This window comes from Morus notabilis, unplaced genomic scaffold (assembly GCF_000414095.1).
Source record: "Morus notabilis unplaced genomic scaffold, ASM41409v2 Scaffold25, whole genome shotgun sequence".
NCBI classification, from domain to species: Eukaryota; Viridiplantae; Streptophyta; class Magnoliopsida; order Rosales; family Moraceae; genus Morus; species Morus notabilis.
In genome coordinates this window covers 100041-114787 of record NW_010357699.1, presented here as the reverse complement: position 1 = coordinate 114787, position 14747 = coordinate 100041, and the positions used below count along the sequence as shown (strand labels likewise).

The window sequence follows — 14747 nt, the reverse complement described above, 5'->3', positions numbered from 1 at the left end:
CGCAGTTATCTTCCGCAGTAAGTTTAAGAAAAATCATGTATATGTATATATGATTTAAAGGTTTCAAGCATGTATGTTTAAAAAGTATAGGTACATATGTATGTTAAGGAAACCGAGGTTGTAGCTAACAACCCTTGTTTTGAGTATTTAAGTTTTAGAACGTTGCAACAGAGCATGCAACAAATAAACAAATTTTAAACATGACGATTTAAACGATTGATTTTAAAAGGGCTTTAAGATGTACTTGAATTTAAGATTTCTCACGAAATCCGTTTTAAAGTCAAAATTAAATGGCCTGATTGAATTGGCTAGTTTTAGAAAGGCTTTTAAAGAGTATTTGAAATAGGAGTTCAAATGCTGCTCTGTTTGAAAGATATTTTTAGAACGTTTTATCTTAACTGAAATTAAGAAAAGCTTTAAGAAATTTAGTGATTCACTTATTTGAAATTATTGTTACAAATTATGAAAGTATTCTTTCTTATATTAAAAAAAAAAATGTTCCGTAAATTTTAAGAAACCCCAGTAAGTACAAGTTAAAGTTTAAGTTACAGTGGCGGCCTCATAGGAGGGGCGTCACACAACTTATTTTCTATAAACCCTTCGGAAAAGTGTTCAACTTCTCAGTTATTTGAGAACGCTTTATTCTTATAACAAAAAGCATATTATGGTAGCAAGAGTACATTGTAAATTGTAATATGCTTGTAGCTAGTGCATACTTTAATTTTTTATTTTTATTTTTGGTTTAAAACTCCACTTGGTTACTAGTAGGGGTGTAAATCGGCCGGATAGGGTCGGGTTGAGCCGACCCGATCAGTGTGGGTTGAGAAAATTTTAGGCCGCGACACTCTCTTAAGTCTATAAATCCGCAACCTTTCGGGTAACCTCGGGTAGGGTTGGGTTACTCGGGTTGGTGAAAACTAATTTTAATCTATGACTTCATAGATCTTTTAACAGTCTAAAAGCATAAACAATAAGGAGATGAAATAAAATCTTCAGAAACAAAATAGTCTATATAAAATAAACAGTTTATTCCAGAATAAACAGTCCATATATCAATTGCAGTACTTATAAAAGGCACTTTTGAACACATTGCAGCAATCACCTGCAAAACAAATTGATTATTGTTTACTTTACTCTATATTATTCCTCAAATATGTCGATAGAACCTCAAACAACACACAAATTTCCCTCGGTACATAACGCGCAAACTTCTAATAAACAATGCCCAAGAATAGGTATTGAAATAGCATTAGAATCCAGAGAAACGTCTATTACACAAGTGCAAATCTAAGCAGTTTATTGCTTGAAAATCAATTTTGTCTAGTTTAAGTCAGTTACTTGCAGATGGAGGGGTTGTTTCCAGTGACGAATAATGAGATTTTGGTATTATAAGAGAATGCCTGCGGGACCAGGAAAAGAAAACCATAAATTTAAATAATTTACAATTTTAGTATTAGATAAAAAAAAAAAAAAAAATTTAACATTTCTGCGCATATTTGTGAGTGTTTTCTCTTAACTCTGGATGAAGAACTTAATAACTGTAGCTTAAGATGATACCTTACTTACCCACGACTCAGCGGATTCGTATCCAATATACACAAGCAAGTGTCATCTTCGTAAAGCTGTAGCAATCAAATTCAAGCAAATGATAGACCATTAAAGGACCAAAATAACCAGAAAGATTGTTGATTTTGCTTCTGTCATAAAAATCAATAAAGGCATTTATTTCCTATAAAGTAAGATGGCATTTGGATGTTTCATAGTCGGCTTTACTAAATAAATTAACAAAGTAATCGAACTTTAATTAACGCGAACAAAATGAATAATTCTGGCTTCAATTGACTCAATCGAGAGTCTTTTAAGACTAGGAATTCCCTTTCCAATTTATCATCGACCAAACACCCATAACAAGTTTTTTGAAAAAAAAAAAAAATGAAAACCTTGAAAGCGGGTGATTCACCGCGATAACGGTGAGCCAGCGAACTTCCATATTCAAGCCGAAGAAGCGTTTTCAATGAAAACCGTGAGCGCGCAAGTCATGTAGCCATGTTTTTGTGTGAGAGAGAGAGGTCGATTTCAGCGCGGTTACAGGAACATAGAAGAAGACGATAGAAGAAAACAAATGGCGGAAAACAATGGTCTTCTCTGGTGTTATGGTGTTGTGGGTGGGGCCCTGTGGGGGTGTGCGGTGGAGGAGGGAGGCGAGAGGCGAGACCGCGAGAGGACAGAGGAGAGACTGAGGACGAGGGATTTAAGGCTACAGGAAGCACGCCTGCCTGGGCCCTGGGGGGGATAGGAATCAAAACGGCCAGGTCGGGGCATTGCGGGTTCAAGAATGCCCGACCCGCCCCAACCCGCACAGTGCAGGTTGGGACCATTTGAATCTGAAAATTAAAAAAAAAAAAACCTATTTAGTCGGGTCATACAGGTCGGACATATTTTTTGGGTTCGGACCAATTTTTACGCCCTTAGTTACTAGCACAAAAGAAGTTCAAATGGTAATAATAATAATGATTTAAGTGTATTTATCTTTTATTTTTTATTTTTTTTGGTTTAAAACTCCACTTGGTTACTAGCACAAAAGAAGTTCAAACGGTAATAATAATAATAATAATGATTTAAGCGTATTTATCGACAATCGTCACCAAAGAATCGCACAATTCTTGTGGCTTTGAGAACATTGGCATGTGATCTGCTCCGCAAAGCTCAACCACATTCGACACATCGCCATTTTCGATCATCCATCGCTGGAATTCCACCGGTATTGCCTTGTCTTCTTCGCAAACAACATAGACTTGAGGAACTGACCCGAACCTATCCTCGGTGAATTTCTTGGCTTTGGACAGGTCTTCTAGGAATAGTGATCCAGGCCTTGCTAAAGTGTTGGCCAGTTCAAGATCCTTCAAGTTCAATATGATACTGTTAATGAAGTGACATGTAAGATAACTTTAACTAAATATGTGAACATGTTTAATAGTTATTTTAATATTTACTTAACGGTGGATATTATTATTTTAATTGTATGATATTAATTAGATGGTTATAATAAATTGTATAGTTGATTAAAAATTATATAATAATTAATGAGATTAGATTCTTATAACTCCACATTATCAAATTTTATATTTGATGAGTAACTACTAATAAAAACATAACAATTGAAAATTCACCTCTATATGTGCGTGAGAGATTAAAGATGTTACCTCTGCGGGGCTAAGCTGATAGAGCTTGGAAGAGAAAAACTTGGGACCAAAAAACATCGACGTCAATGGTCCATTGGGGCTTTGATATGAGCCAAACTGAGTGTCCAGCCATGCATCTGAATCTGATGGAGTCCGCTCTAAGTACTTTCCAGACAGAAAATGACAAAATTTTAAAGCAATTTTTGAAATTTTCTAGTAATTAAAACGTGTTGTTCCCTAAAAAAAGGGAAAGTGAAAAACACGTTTTGACCCGACAAAAAGATGGAATAAATATTAACGATGGAATAACACCGTTAATCAGTACATCAATTAAGATGGGGATCAATTTTACCATTATCAATTAAAGCAGTAATGAAAATCGCATTTTAGCACAATCTGTCTTAATTAATCTGTTCTACACACTTACACTATGTGATTGGTCAAAACTTTTTATTTTTATTTTCTATTTTTAAGGATTTAACCAAAGGTATGTAATGTTGAGCACCTTTCATGATTAATAAAAGGAACTCTTGAGTATGAAAATGATTGGATATATTATAACACAAATAATGATATTTCATTACGACCTTGTGACAAAACAACAAAAAAGTATTATCCACTCAAAGTAAAGAAAGCAATTTTGTTCGGTGCCAAAAAAGAAAAGAAAAAAACCATTGGAAAGGCGACTCAACAATGATTTTTTTAAGGAAAAATTCATTCCAAATTAACATATTACACACTTGACCCAAGTAGAAAAAATCATACAAAACAAAAGGAAGTAGACAATGCCAATCCCGTTCCAAATCCAAATTTTAATTTTTAAACGCGACTTTTTCCGGTATGTCAATATATCTATAAAATTCAATAGTTAAAAAACTTAGCATATCAGTGCGTCTGTCGTACTAGAAAATCTACCTTCTAAAAAAAAAGAAATCACAGACAAAAAATATTATGGTACAACTCATTAATTTTTTTACTGAATGTACAACTCATTATTTAGTTTAGATATACTATGCAATAAACTATTATGATAGAACTCATTATTATGGTACAACTCATTATTTAGTTGAATTATAAAGGTGGTGTTTGGTTTATGGGTTCATAATCATAGTTCATGAGTCTGATTTTTAAAATTTAAAGTTTTTATAAGATAAAAATACCGTAACGAATTAAAAATCATGAGTCAGAACCAGATCAGAATCTTCAAAACAAACGGAGCATAAACGGTTCAAATTTTTATTTTCAAGTTCAACGTGATAATCAAAGCAATTCACGACTTTTAATCCCCAATCAATTTAACTGCTATTTAATAGTTGAAAAATGAACAATATAGTACAAAACCCAAATAATGAGCTTTTGGACTATTAAGCCAAAGCAACTATTTTTGGTATAATTTAGTACGAGAATTCGTGTCATAATTTGAATTATAGTTCGTGACTCGTTACAATGTTTTCTTTTAAAAAAACACACATAAACTAAAAATAATTTTGAATCCGTAAAATAAACGTCCACTTCCTTTCTCTCATAAAAGAAAAAAATAATGATAAGATTTTGGTCATAGTGACCAAATATAGTATAGAGTGCTTAACGTCATAATTAAAACAACTAGAGCATTAAAACCAGTCACCGTTACCTGGTCCAAAACGTACGAAGGCTGGTGGACGGTGTCCGGCACAAACGCCGTCAAGAAAACGACGACGGCGATCTTCTCGGGGAACTCGTCCATGGCCAGGGCCAAACTCAGGCCTCCAAGGCTGTGGCCTACAAGCACAACTTTTTGATCATTTGGACCAAGTGATTCCAAGAGTTCCAAGAGAGGTTGAGAGTAGTCATTCATTGAGTGAACGTCTTGAATTGCCTTCATGTTGATGCCAGAAGCCGCCAGATCGAGTGCCGTGACACGGTGGCCCACCGCCTCTAGACGTGGCTTCAGCTTGTACCAGCACCAAGCACCGTGGCACGCGCCGTGTACCAAGACTATGTGGTGCTTAGCGTGATGTTCATGATGGTTTTCCTTTGCTGAAGCCATTTGATATTGATATTATGAATGATGTTGTTATAGAATCTCTTTTAAGCTGGAAAATCTCATTTTTCTTTTTCTTTTTTCTTTTGTTCTGTGGCTCTGCGTTTCGTCTCTTAATAGGGCTTTGAATTATTGTCGGTTAGAAAAGTATGCGTTTTTTTGTTGTTGATAATTTTGCTTTATTTCGGCCCCACACAAAGCCATTGCGAGGCAAGGTGATTATAGTGTAACTTCTGAATTACCAGAACCACTTTCATCTAAAAATTAGGTGTAATTATTTTTTAAATTTGGATTAATTTCATAAATGCCCCTAACTTTGTAAGTTGTTTTAACATGCCCCTTGAAAGGGTTTATTTCACCTTATGAAGGATGTAGCTCAGTTTAAAATGCCTCCTACATTTATAAAATTAACAAAATAATGACATGACATTATTATGTTTTTATATATGTTACCTATGTTTTTATAAATGTCCCACAAATTATTGATTTTAAGTCCTTTTGCCTCTAAAATTATTATTTTTTGTATCAATTTGCTCCTAATTCTTAAAAGATCAGGGACAAGTTGACACAAATGAATAATTCAGGAAGTATTTATAAAAAAAAAACATTAGTTTATGGTGTGTTTTGAATCACTTTTCATATTTTAAAAAGTGAGATGAACCTTTTTCAAAATTTAGAAGGCACAAGTACAAAGTTCAAAGACATTAATAAAAAAGTAGCATTTATCTGATCTATCCGATTAATATAAATTTTTCCATTAGTCAAGTACCCAAAAATTCTCCTATAATATTTTCCGCTTAAACAACGACAAATCTTGCAATTCATTTACGGCAAAAGTTGTATAACCAAAACGGAGACAATGTGTAGTTCAGGGAAAAAAAAAAAAAAAGATATTCATATATATGTAATAATCTTGAATTCTTTTATGAGTGCTATTGTTGTAGCTTGACGAGCGGAAAGAAGGAATCACAAAACCTGTGGTTCCTTCTTAATTTGATTGAACTTACCGGTCTGATGATATCTTAATCTAAGCTAAGAAAGGAAGATTTCATAAGAACAACCAATTTCCTTCTACTTCTCATAGGAAAATGGTTTATCTTGGATATTGAAGCAGGATTTTCCAAATATAGAAAATGATAGATTTTTTTTTAGAGTGAAAATGATATACATATTAATACCAAGCGTGCTCCATTTAAAAAAAAAAATGATATACATATTAAGCACATATAAACAACGAAACAAATCAATGGGCGGCATAGTTGCTATTTTTGGACTTTAATATCAGGAGGGTATGAACTGGAAATACCTAGTTTAAAACTGTCCGATTGATCAAATCAAAATTACATCATATTGAAAAAAAAAATTAATAACTTAACAGAACTTGAAGAGAATCTAACAATTCAAACTGTATTTATTACTAAGGTTTTTTTCTTACACTATAAAAAAAAAAATCGATAATTTTTTTTTAAAAGTGGTTAAAGTTAATATATATATATATATACATATATAAACTATTATTAGAACTCTTAATAATTAGAACTCTTAATAATTTAAACTTTTATGATGGATTAATAAACTAATATGATATTAAAGCAAGAAGTCTTAAGACCAAACCCTAATAGTTGCACTTTTTATTTTAAAGTTCTCATCACATATTGGGTCTTTAATATGTTTTAGGCTTATTACTCTTAATTAATCTCATTGGTGCCCCTTGAACTTTAGAGTCATTTTCACTTTACACCCTAAATTTTAAAAGCTCTCACTTTACTTAGTGAATTTTGAATTTATCTCGTTTAAACCCTTTTGTAAGAATTTTTGTTAAATTACATTAGACATAAAAGATGGATTAGAAGTGGCCATGTAGTTTTTATTTGTTTATTTTTAACATAAATTCAAATAAAAATACCATGTGACTGCACTACTGTCCTTTTTCTATATGTTTTTAACAAAAATTACAATAGATTTAGTTAAGTGGGAACAATTCAAATTCTAAGGGGTAAAATGAGAGTTTTAAGGCTCAGGGGAAAAACTTGGAATGACTTTAAAATTTAGGGGCACCAGTAATAATAATCCTATTATTTAATATTCGCCTGTTGAGCTTTCTAATTAATTGAAGGGAGATATGAGACAAATAACATAATTGTAGGGGATAAAAACATAATGAGAAAATTTTACGTTTAACCATTGTTTTTTGCAACTCTATTGTTTATGCTATTACACAAAATTTTACTGTCATTACATAAAATAACCTGCAGGATGTGAAAAATAACCTATAGGTTACAAAAGATAATTTGCAAATTATGAAAAGATAAAATTATTAGTGGCATAAGATAAATTTAACAATCGTGGCATAAATAAAATAGTGTTATTTTATTGATGGCATTTTTAAAAATTCTCAAAAACTAATTTACATTAGAAATTTAAAGAATAAAAATTAATAGCAAATTTTATATTAAAAAAATCAAAATCCTAAAAATACCTTAGAGACTCTCTTCCTTTCTCTCTTTCCTCCAAAAACCGCTCACCAACCTTCTGAAGAACAATGTCTTGAAGCGGATAATGAACAAAAAATAACAATAGCATACTTGCTTAAACATGGAAATTATTGTTTCAGGTTCTTGAAAGAAAAGAGAAAATTTCAAGTTTAAATTTATTTTTTCAAACTCTATTATTTATTCTACTGCACAATATTTTGATGTCACTACAAAAAATAACCGGCAATATACGAAAGATAATCTGCAGGTTATAAAAAGTAATATGCATAATATGAAATATAACCTGTAAGTTACGAAAAATAACCTATAATTATGAAAAATAACCTTTAAATTATGAAAAGATAATTTATAGATTATTAGTAATATAAGATAAATTTAACAAGGTCTCCCAGGGGCCTCCCGGGGGTCTTCCGTGGGTCTCCCGGGGGTCTCCCGCAGATCTCTTGGGCGTGTCCCGCGTGTGCCCCGGGGGCGTCCCGGGGGCACCCCAGGGGCGCCCCTAGGGTTCCCCAGGGGTGCCCCGGTGGTGCCCCGGGGGTTCCCGGGGGTGTCCCGGGGTGCCCCGGGGGTCTCCCGTGGGTCTCCCGGGGGTCTGCCGGGTGTCTCCCGGAGGTCTCCTAGGGATCTCCCGGGGGTGCTCCAGGGGTGTCCCGGGGGTGCCCCGGGGTGCCCTTGGGGTGCCCCGGGGGTTCCCCCGGGGGCTTCCCAGGGGTGGCTTGGGGTGCCCCGGGGTCGCTCCTACATTTTTTTTTTTTTTTTTTTTTTTTTTTTATGTCTTGATTTATCATATAACTTGAGCTTCGATATATTATCCTCTAATAATTGCATACTTGGTCTGACCAACATCTTTGCTAGTTTCAAATCATATATGAAAAGAGAAACAATGTGATTAATAATACAGACGTCGTTCTTTCTTCATTTTTGTCATGTAAAGTTTGCTTTTATAGATGGCGGAGCCTCATTCTTCCCAACTTTTAGAATTTTTACTTTTGCCCCGTAAGTGTTTAAAGAATTTTAAATTACTAAATTTACAATTAACATATTCTGTTTGAAGTACTAGTGCTTAATATCTATAGTACTTAAACTCACAAGTCACAAAGTACAGTGAAAGTAATATAGCAACAGTGGTTAATTCTCAGAAGTTTGTAAAAGACAGATGCATAATAAATTTGTTATTTTTTAGAAGAGCCAGTGCTTAGTATATAGGATTTGATAACTCATACAATGCAGTCATAAGATTCTAACCTAAAATACTCTTCACAAAACTAACTCAAAAATTCCATTTTCACATTTTTTTTATAAAAAAAACTCATAGTTCAATAATATAACAAAATGTTGCTTCAAACTTTATTCCTTACTTAGACCTTAAGTATCCAACACTAGTTCAAATAAAAAAAAAAAGTCACATATAGATTTAAACCCAAGAATTCAAACTCACAGGTTCAAACCTCCCAATTTGAACTCGCAAAGTAAACGGGCCAAGTAATAAAGTAATAGTGTTGAATTCTCAGCAATTTGGAAGAGACAGAAGCATAACCATGTGGTCAGCTCCCAATATCAACTTCACCTCCTTGGTCTTACTGTTCTCAGTAAGCCAGCGCTGGAAATCTTCTTGCAATAGCCCATCCTCGTCGCACACTACAAAAACCAGCCGAACCGACCCAAATCTTTCATCTGTCACCATGGATTCTTTGGCCAGGTCCTCCAAGAACAGCCTACTTGGTCTCACCAACATCTTTGCTAATATCAAATCCTATATGAAAAGAAAATTAAGTGAATAACAAAGACCGTGTTCTTTCTTCATTTTTGTCAAGTAAATTTTGCTTTATAAGTGGCAGAGCCATGTTGTTCTGAACTCTTGAAATTTTTATTTTTGCCCGTAAGGTTTTTAAAAAATTTTAATTATGTTTTCATTTTGCATGAAAAATTATAACTTAGGGGACGTTTATTTCCTATATTCGTCTTTGATTCTGAATCATGATTCATGATTTTTTACAATATTTTTTTATCACAAAAAATACACGTAAAACGAGAATAATTCTAAATCATGATGTCCTCTTAGTTTGCTTCCTTTTAATAATTGAAATATATAAGTACATCTCCCTCTTCGTAACATACCATTTTTAATTTCTCTCATATAGTGCCCTATTGAAATTTCTCTAGCTACGCCAGGTTGCTATTTACTTACCACTGTTTGGCAGTGCTGATAAAGGTTTGCTGCCATGTATTTCGGCTGAAACATGACTTAGGTTGGTGAGTTTTCTGGTTCATTATCAAAGGAGAACAGGAAATCCATGAGGGATTCCATTGGGGTCCTTTTAAAGAACTTGTTTAAAAAAACAAAAAGTCCACCAAAGCCAATAATTAGTACAAGGGACCGGTAGGCTAACATACCTGTTGGGTCAGTTTATAACCTTTAAATCTTATTAAAATCACATTAGATTAAAAAAATATGTAAAATAAATAATTTTTATTACAGATGTAACGATTAAAAAATAAAAAATTACCGATAGTTTATTTTTTTATGTAAAAAAAAAATAAAAACAAAACGAAAGTGACATACAGTATAAGACAGAACGTTACACATTTTACCAAAAACTATATTAATTTGTACCATTTGTGTATACCTCTTGCACAAAGTTGCTGGTAGAGATGAAGAGTTGTTAGGCACAAAAGATGTCACATAAATTGCGACTGTGATCTTCTCCGGGGAAACAACTCCGTGGCTAAGGAAATAGCCATTCCTCCATAGCTGTGGCCAACCAAAACCACCTTCTCATATTCAGCTAGAGGTGCCATGAGCTCCATCAATGGCTTAACATACTCGGAAAAGGAAGTTATCTGGTTTAGCCGTTTCGGGTCAACTCCACTGCCGCTCAGGTCCAGCGCGGTGACTCGATGGCCTGCTGATTTGAGCAGCTGTACAAGCCTGTTCCAGCACCATGCTCCATGGCCTATTATGTGAATAAGTACATATTAAAACTCAAGTTCTATTATTACAGTATTTTCTCTTATAAAAATTTAAATTTAACTTTTTACTGCAGTTTTTTTCTCTCATATATACAATTCAAGTTCTTAACTTGAGTTGTGAAACAAATATCCTGTAAGTTTTTATAAGATTTTCATATGTATTATTACTTTTTTATTGATAAATGAAATCTCCTATTAGTAATTTATGAGACAAATTTTTAAAATGGCTATCAATAAAAAAAAATAACAAGTCAAAATTGGTGCAAAATTTAGAATCAGAAGTGATGTGATGTCTCTATCATTTATTCTATTTATTAAAACCAGAAACAGCCACAAAAGTAGATAATAATATGCAACGGAAATAGTATAGAAATGACATCAAATAAGAAACAACATGACTTTGAAAATGTCAGCAAGGAAAAGTCGATGCCTCAGAACCAACCACCTCGATAACTTAAAGATAAATTGTCAAAAAATAATTATATAACATATTAACAATAAAATAAATAATAATAGGTTATTAAATAAATAATTACTTAATTATTAATTAAGTATTAATTTATTACTATTAAGCTTTTAATTTTGTTAATAAAATAATAAGTAATATAGTAATTATTTATTTAGTTAAAGATTAATTGTCAAAAATTAATTATATAACATATTAATAATAAAATAAATAATAATAGGTTATTAAATAAATAATTAATAATTAATATTAAATTATAATTATCAATATATAACATATTAATCAATAATAATTAATAATTAGTAATTAATTATTATAAAAAGAATAATTACCAGGCGACAATGATGTAAACAGTAAAAAAAGTAAATAAAAATTAGAAGACGACAACAATAAGAAGCGAAAATAACATTGAGATGACGACAGATGAAAAACAAAAATAATTAGAAAGATTTTTTGATACACCTAACGTGTTAATAAAATAAGTTTTTTTAATTATTAAATTTGTATATTTTTTAATTTATACATAAGATAAAATATCTAACTTACCTGTTGGCATATCAAAAAAGGTCTTAATGAACGACATTAACATGGAGAAAGAGAATACCGACAAGACTGCATGACTAAACCACCTCACCTGACGACAACAAGAACACGACATCAAAACATATAACGTTAATTGAAAAACGAGTGACATAAAGGGGGAAAAAAAGTTATCAACGGGAAAAACGACAGCAACCTAATCAGAAAATATCAGATGAAAAAACGACAACCCCATCAAACTGAAAAAATCAAATAGGACGTTCCCTGAACAATAGATAATAACGAACAGCAAGTCAAAAACGAACAGACAACAGACAAGTCAATAACGAACAGACAACAGACTAGTCAATAACGAACATCAAAGATAATAATAACAGAGGTAAAACGAGCATTAAGAGGAAAAACGAGAAATACGACATGATTAGGAAAACGGCAACAATTAGAAGATGACATTAAAACAAACGAAATGTACTGGAAACAACAACAATAAAACGACACTAACTGGAGAAACGACAAAATGACAGAAAAGTAAACGTCAACATGAAAACTACGATGATTAGCTTTTCAGAAAAAGAAAAAACTACGTTCAGCTCGAAAATCCACAATAAACAACATCAAACAAAATTAATTGATAATCAATTAGAAAACGGGGAGAACGCGCTATTAATAGGAAATATCATAAGAAACAAAAGCAAATTAAAAAAAGAAAAAAAAAACAATAGATGTTATGAGATCAAAAGCATATGTGTATAATATTGCTAGCACCAATATTAATTCTAGCGATGTAGGCACAAGGTTTTCAAATGATAGACATATTTCATTAAATTTTAAAAGGATTCTTTGGATTTATCGTAACATATATATATCTCACTTATTTCTCATGTGTTAGCTAGAAAAACATGACATATAGATCGACCGCTCGGTGTACGTAATTGTGTTTGGCAAAAGAGAGGCAAAATAAAAAAAAGGACAACATTTGTGAATAATAGATACAAAGCACCAAACATCTAAAATCTTCCAAGTGATTTTTCCACTAAAGTTGTCTAAGTCTTCTCGTTCTTGATATTATTATCAAAAGGACGTCTATGATAATTTCTCAACAACTTTGAGTAAGCATTGGCAAAGTTCTTTGGGGTTTGAGAGCATGGCCATGTGATCAGCTCCTCTAATCATCATCACTTCTTCGGTCGGATTATTCTCAATCATCCACCATTGGAATTCTTCCATCATCACCTCATCGTCCTCGCAGACTACAAAAACCCGACTCACCGATCCAAACTTCGACTTTGTGAGCAGACCTTCTTTGGAAAAATCATCCATGTACATCCTAGTTGGCCTCATTAGCATTTTCGCCAGTTCCAAATCCTGCTTAATTAACACAGCACTAGATCACATAATCTTTAATTTGCTATGCATTTCAGTAAAATATATAAATTTGTCCAAGGTGTTTATACTTGCCTCTGGTGGAGATTGCGTGTACATTTTTGTTCTCAAATAATTTGGACCAAAAATGACCGATATTGGCAGATCATCTTGGAATGTAATCTGGGTATCTAATAAGGATTCCTCTGCGGTCCTCTTGAAGAACTGGTTTTCCCGTTAGAAATTAACAGAAAGAAAAGAAAAAAAGGACCATGTTAGCATATCCATTAGCATATTTTTGCACATTTGATCTAATTAAACTCGAATTAAAATAATATATATATATAAACTGAGAGAAACTTAATAATGATCTGACGACTCAGAAATATACGATAGGAGTAATAAGATATTTTTTCATATAAAAAAAAAAAAAATTTTTTAAAAAAAAAAAAAAAAAAAAAAAAAAAAAACAAAGGCAAAAATATTTGATCTTAATTTCACCTACTTCTCGTATGAGAGTTACTGGCGGAGACTTGTGATGAGGCATGTAGGCAGTCAAGAAAACCGCGACCAAAATATTTCGAGGGAAGCTTTCCATGGCAAGAGAAATACAAAAACCGGCATAGCTATGGCCAACTAGAATCACTTGCTCTTCTTGAGGAAGGGAAGCCATGAAGTCCATTAGAGGTTGGATATAGTCAGAAACGGAGGAGACCTCGTTGAGTTGCTTGGGATTGATCCCGGAAGCGCCGAGATCCAAAGCCGTGGCACGGTGCCCGGCCAGCTTAAGAAGGCTGAGGAGCTTGTACCAACACCAAGCTCCATGGCAAGTCCCATGAACCAAAACAAAGTGTTTCTCCTTCTCCATTTTTTTTTTTTTCTTCTTTTCTTTTTTGATATGTTGCACGGGCTTGAAGCTTTGTCCATCTTATATAAGCGTTTAGGACAAATAAGGAAAAAGAAAGAAAAAAGCAAAACTGAATAAGGGAAACTAATAATGAATTTGACCGTAACGGACAACTCATTTTGATGTCAAATAGACTTATATGAAACGTACTCCATATTGCCACCGGTTCAAGGGCCACACCCTCCCCTGTGAAATTTTTTTTTTCTTTGGGCTTGTCCTTTCCATTTCAGGCTTCCACACTTACCAATTTAGGGATATTGTTTCTTTTTACGAGAACTAGTTTAGGTTCGTGCAATGCACGAATTAGGTTGTAATTAAAATTTTAATAATTAAAGTTTTAATAATGTGGAATACAAACAACCATTTTCAGAAAAAAAAAAATCTTATTAATTAAAAAATAATAATATATACACTTAGTGGTGGAATGCATATCCTAATAGTGATTTCACAACTAATTATACAACAAGGCGTAGAATTCGAGTCCCCACACCTAATTTCAAAAAAACAAAAGTACTTTAATAGTAGTTTAAATCAAAAAATTGAATTTAACCACAGAAACACATCAAACATGTTAAATTATAAGATAACAAAATGAAATAAAGGAGTTGAAAGTTGAAAAGAAAAAAAAATAGAGCACTTAAAAATCATCGTTTTGGATTATGATAGGATGAGCATAAATTATGAGAGAATAAAATAAAAAAATAAAAAAGTTTAAAAGTTAAAATTAAAAGAAAAAAATTTAAAGCGCCTAAAACTCACAAATATTCGCTCTTCAAGTATTTATTTTTTGATATGGCTCTTT

General features: G+C 32.7%; 3 protein-coding genes across 6 annotated transcripts; all 3 read right to left on the bottom strand.

The window, feature by feature from the left end:
* Positions 1–1117: 1117 nt before the first annotated feature.
* On the bottom strand, positions 1118–5310 carry LOC21403179 (salicylic acid-binding protein 2). Of its 4 annotated transcripts, none has more exons than XM_024174915.1 (5): positions 4816–5310; positions 3204–3347; positions 2659–2900; positions 1558–1622; positions 1118–1400 (listed from the first exon to the last, which is right to left on the bottom strand). In XM_024174915.1, exons 1-4 carry the CDS (start codon positions 5209–5211, stop codon positions 1574–1576), a joined length of 831 nt encoding a protein of 276 aa, XP_024030683.1. In that variant the 5' UTR covers positions 5212–5310; the 3' UTR covers positions 1118–1400; positions 1558–1573. The 4 variants fall into 4 exon arrangements, with proteins under 4 accessions (XP_024030683.1, XP_024030680.1, XP_024030676.1 ...); XM_024174912.1 differs by having other exon boundaries at positions 1567–1622; XM_024174908.1 differs by lacking the exons at positions 1118–1400; positions 1558–1622 and adding an exon at positions 1950–2384.
* A 3897-nt stretch (positions 5311–9207) lies between these two features.
* On the bottom strand, positions 9208–11719 carry LOC21403178 (alpha-hydroxynitrile lyase). Its single transcript, XM_024175015.1, has 3 exons — positions 11683–11719; positions 10473–10654; positions 9208–9453 (listed from the first exon to the last, which is right to left on the bottom strand). Exons 1-3 carry the CDS (start codon positions 11717–11719, stop codon positions 9208–9210), a joined length of 465 nt encoding a protein of 154 aa, XP_024030783.1.
* An 890-nt stretch (positions 11720–12609) lies between these two features.
* LOC21403177 (methylesterase 10) lies at positions 12610–13921 on the bottom strand. Its single transcript, XM_024175230.1, has 3 exons — positions 13544–13921; positions 13135–13263; positions 12610–13041 (listed from the first exon to the last, which is right to left on the bottom strand). The coding sequence occupies exons 1-3, from the start codon at positions 13904–13906 to the stop codon at positions 12760–12762; spliced, it is 774 nt and encodes a 257-aa protein (XP_024030998.1). The 5' UTR covers positions 13907–13921; the 3' UTR covers positions 12610–12759.
* Positions 13922–14747: the final 826 nt, after the last annotated feature.

Coding starts and splice junctions, on each gene's coding strand:
- LOC21403179 (XM_024174908.1), bottom strand. CDS start 5,211: ATGGCTTCAGCAAAGGAAAACCATCATGAACATCACGCTAAGCACCAC. Junction 2,901..3,203: donor ATCAGCTTAGCCCCGCAGAG/GTAACATCTTTA, acceptor TTGAACTTGAAG/GATCTTGAACTGGCCAACAC. Junction 2,385..2,658: donor TTCTCAAAGCCACAAGAATT/GTGCGATTCTTT, acceptor TTTAATTTTCAG/ATTCAAATGGTCCCAACCTG.
- LOC21403178 (XM_024175015.1), bottom strand. CDS start 11,719: ATGTCGTTCATTAAGACCTTTTTTGATATGCCAACAG. Junction 10,655..11,682: donor CTTTTTTGATATGCCAACAG/GTAAGTTAGATA, acceptor TTCACATAATAG/GCCATGGAGCATGGTGCTGG. Junction 9,454..10,472: donor CTCTAGCTGAATATGAGAAG/GTGGTTTTGGTT, acceptor CTTTTCATATAG/GATTTGATATTAGCAAAGAT.
- LOC21403177 (XM_024175230.1), bottom strand. CDS start 13,906: ATGGAGAAGGAGAAACACTTTGTTTTGGTTCATGGGACTTGCCATGGA. Junction 13,264..13,543: donor CAGTAACTCTCATACGAGAA/GTAGGTGAAATT, acceptor CGGGAAAACCAG/TTCTTCAAGAGGACCGCAGA. Junction 13,042..13,134: donor ACACGCAATCTCCACCAGAG/GCAAGTATAAAC, acceptor TTAATTAAGCAG/GATTTGGAACTGGCGAAAAT.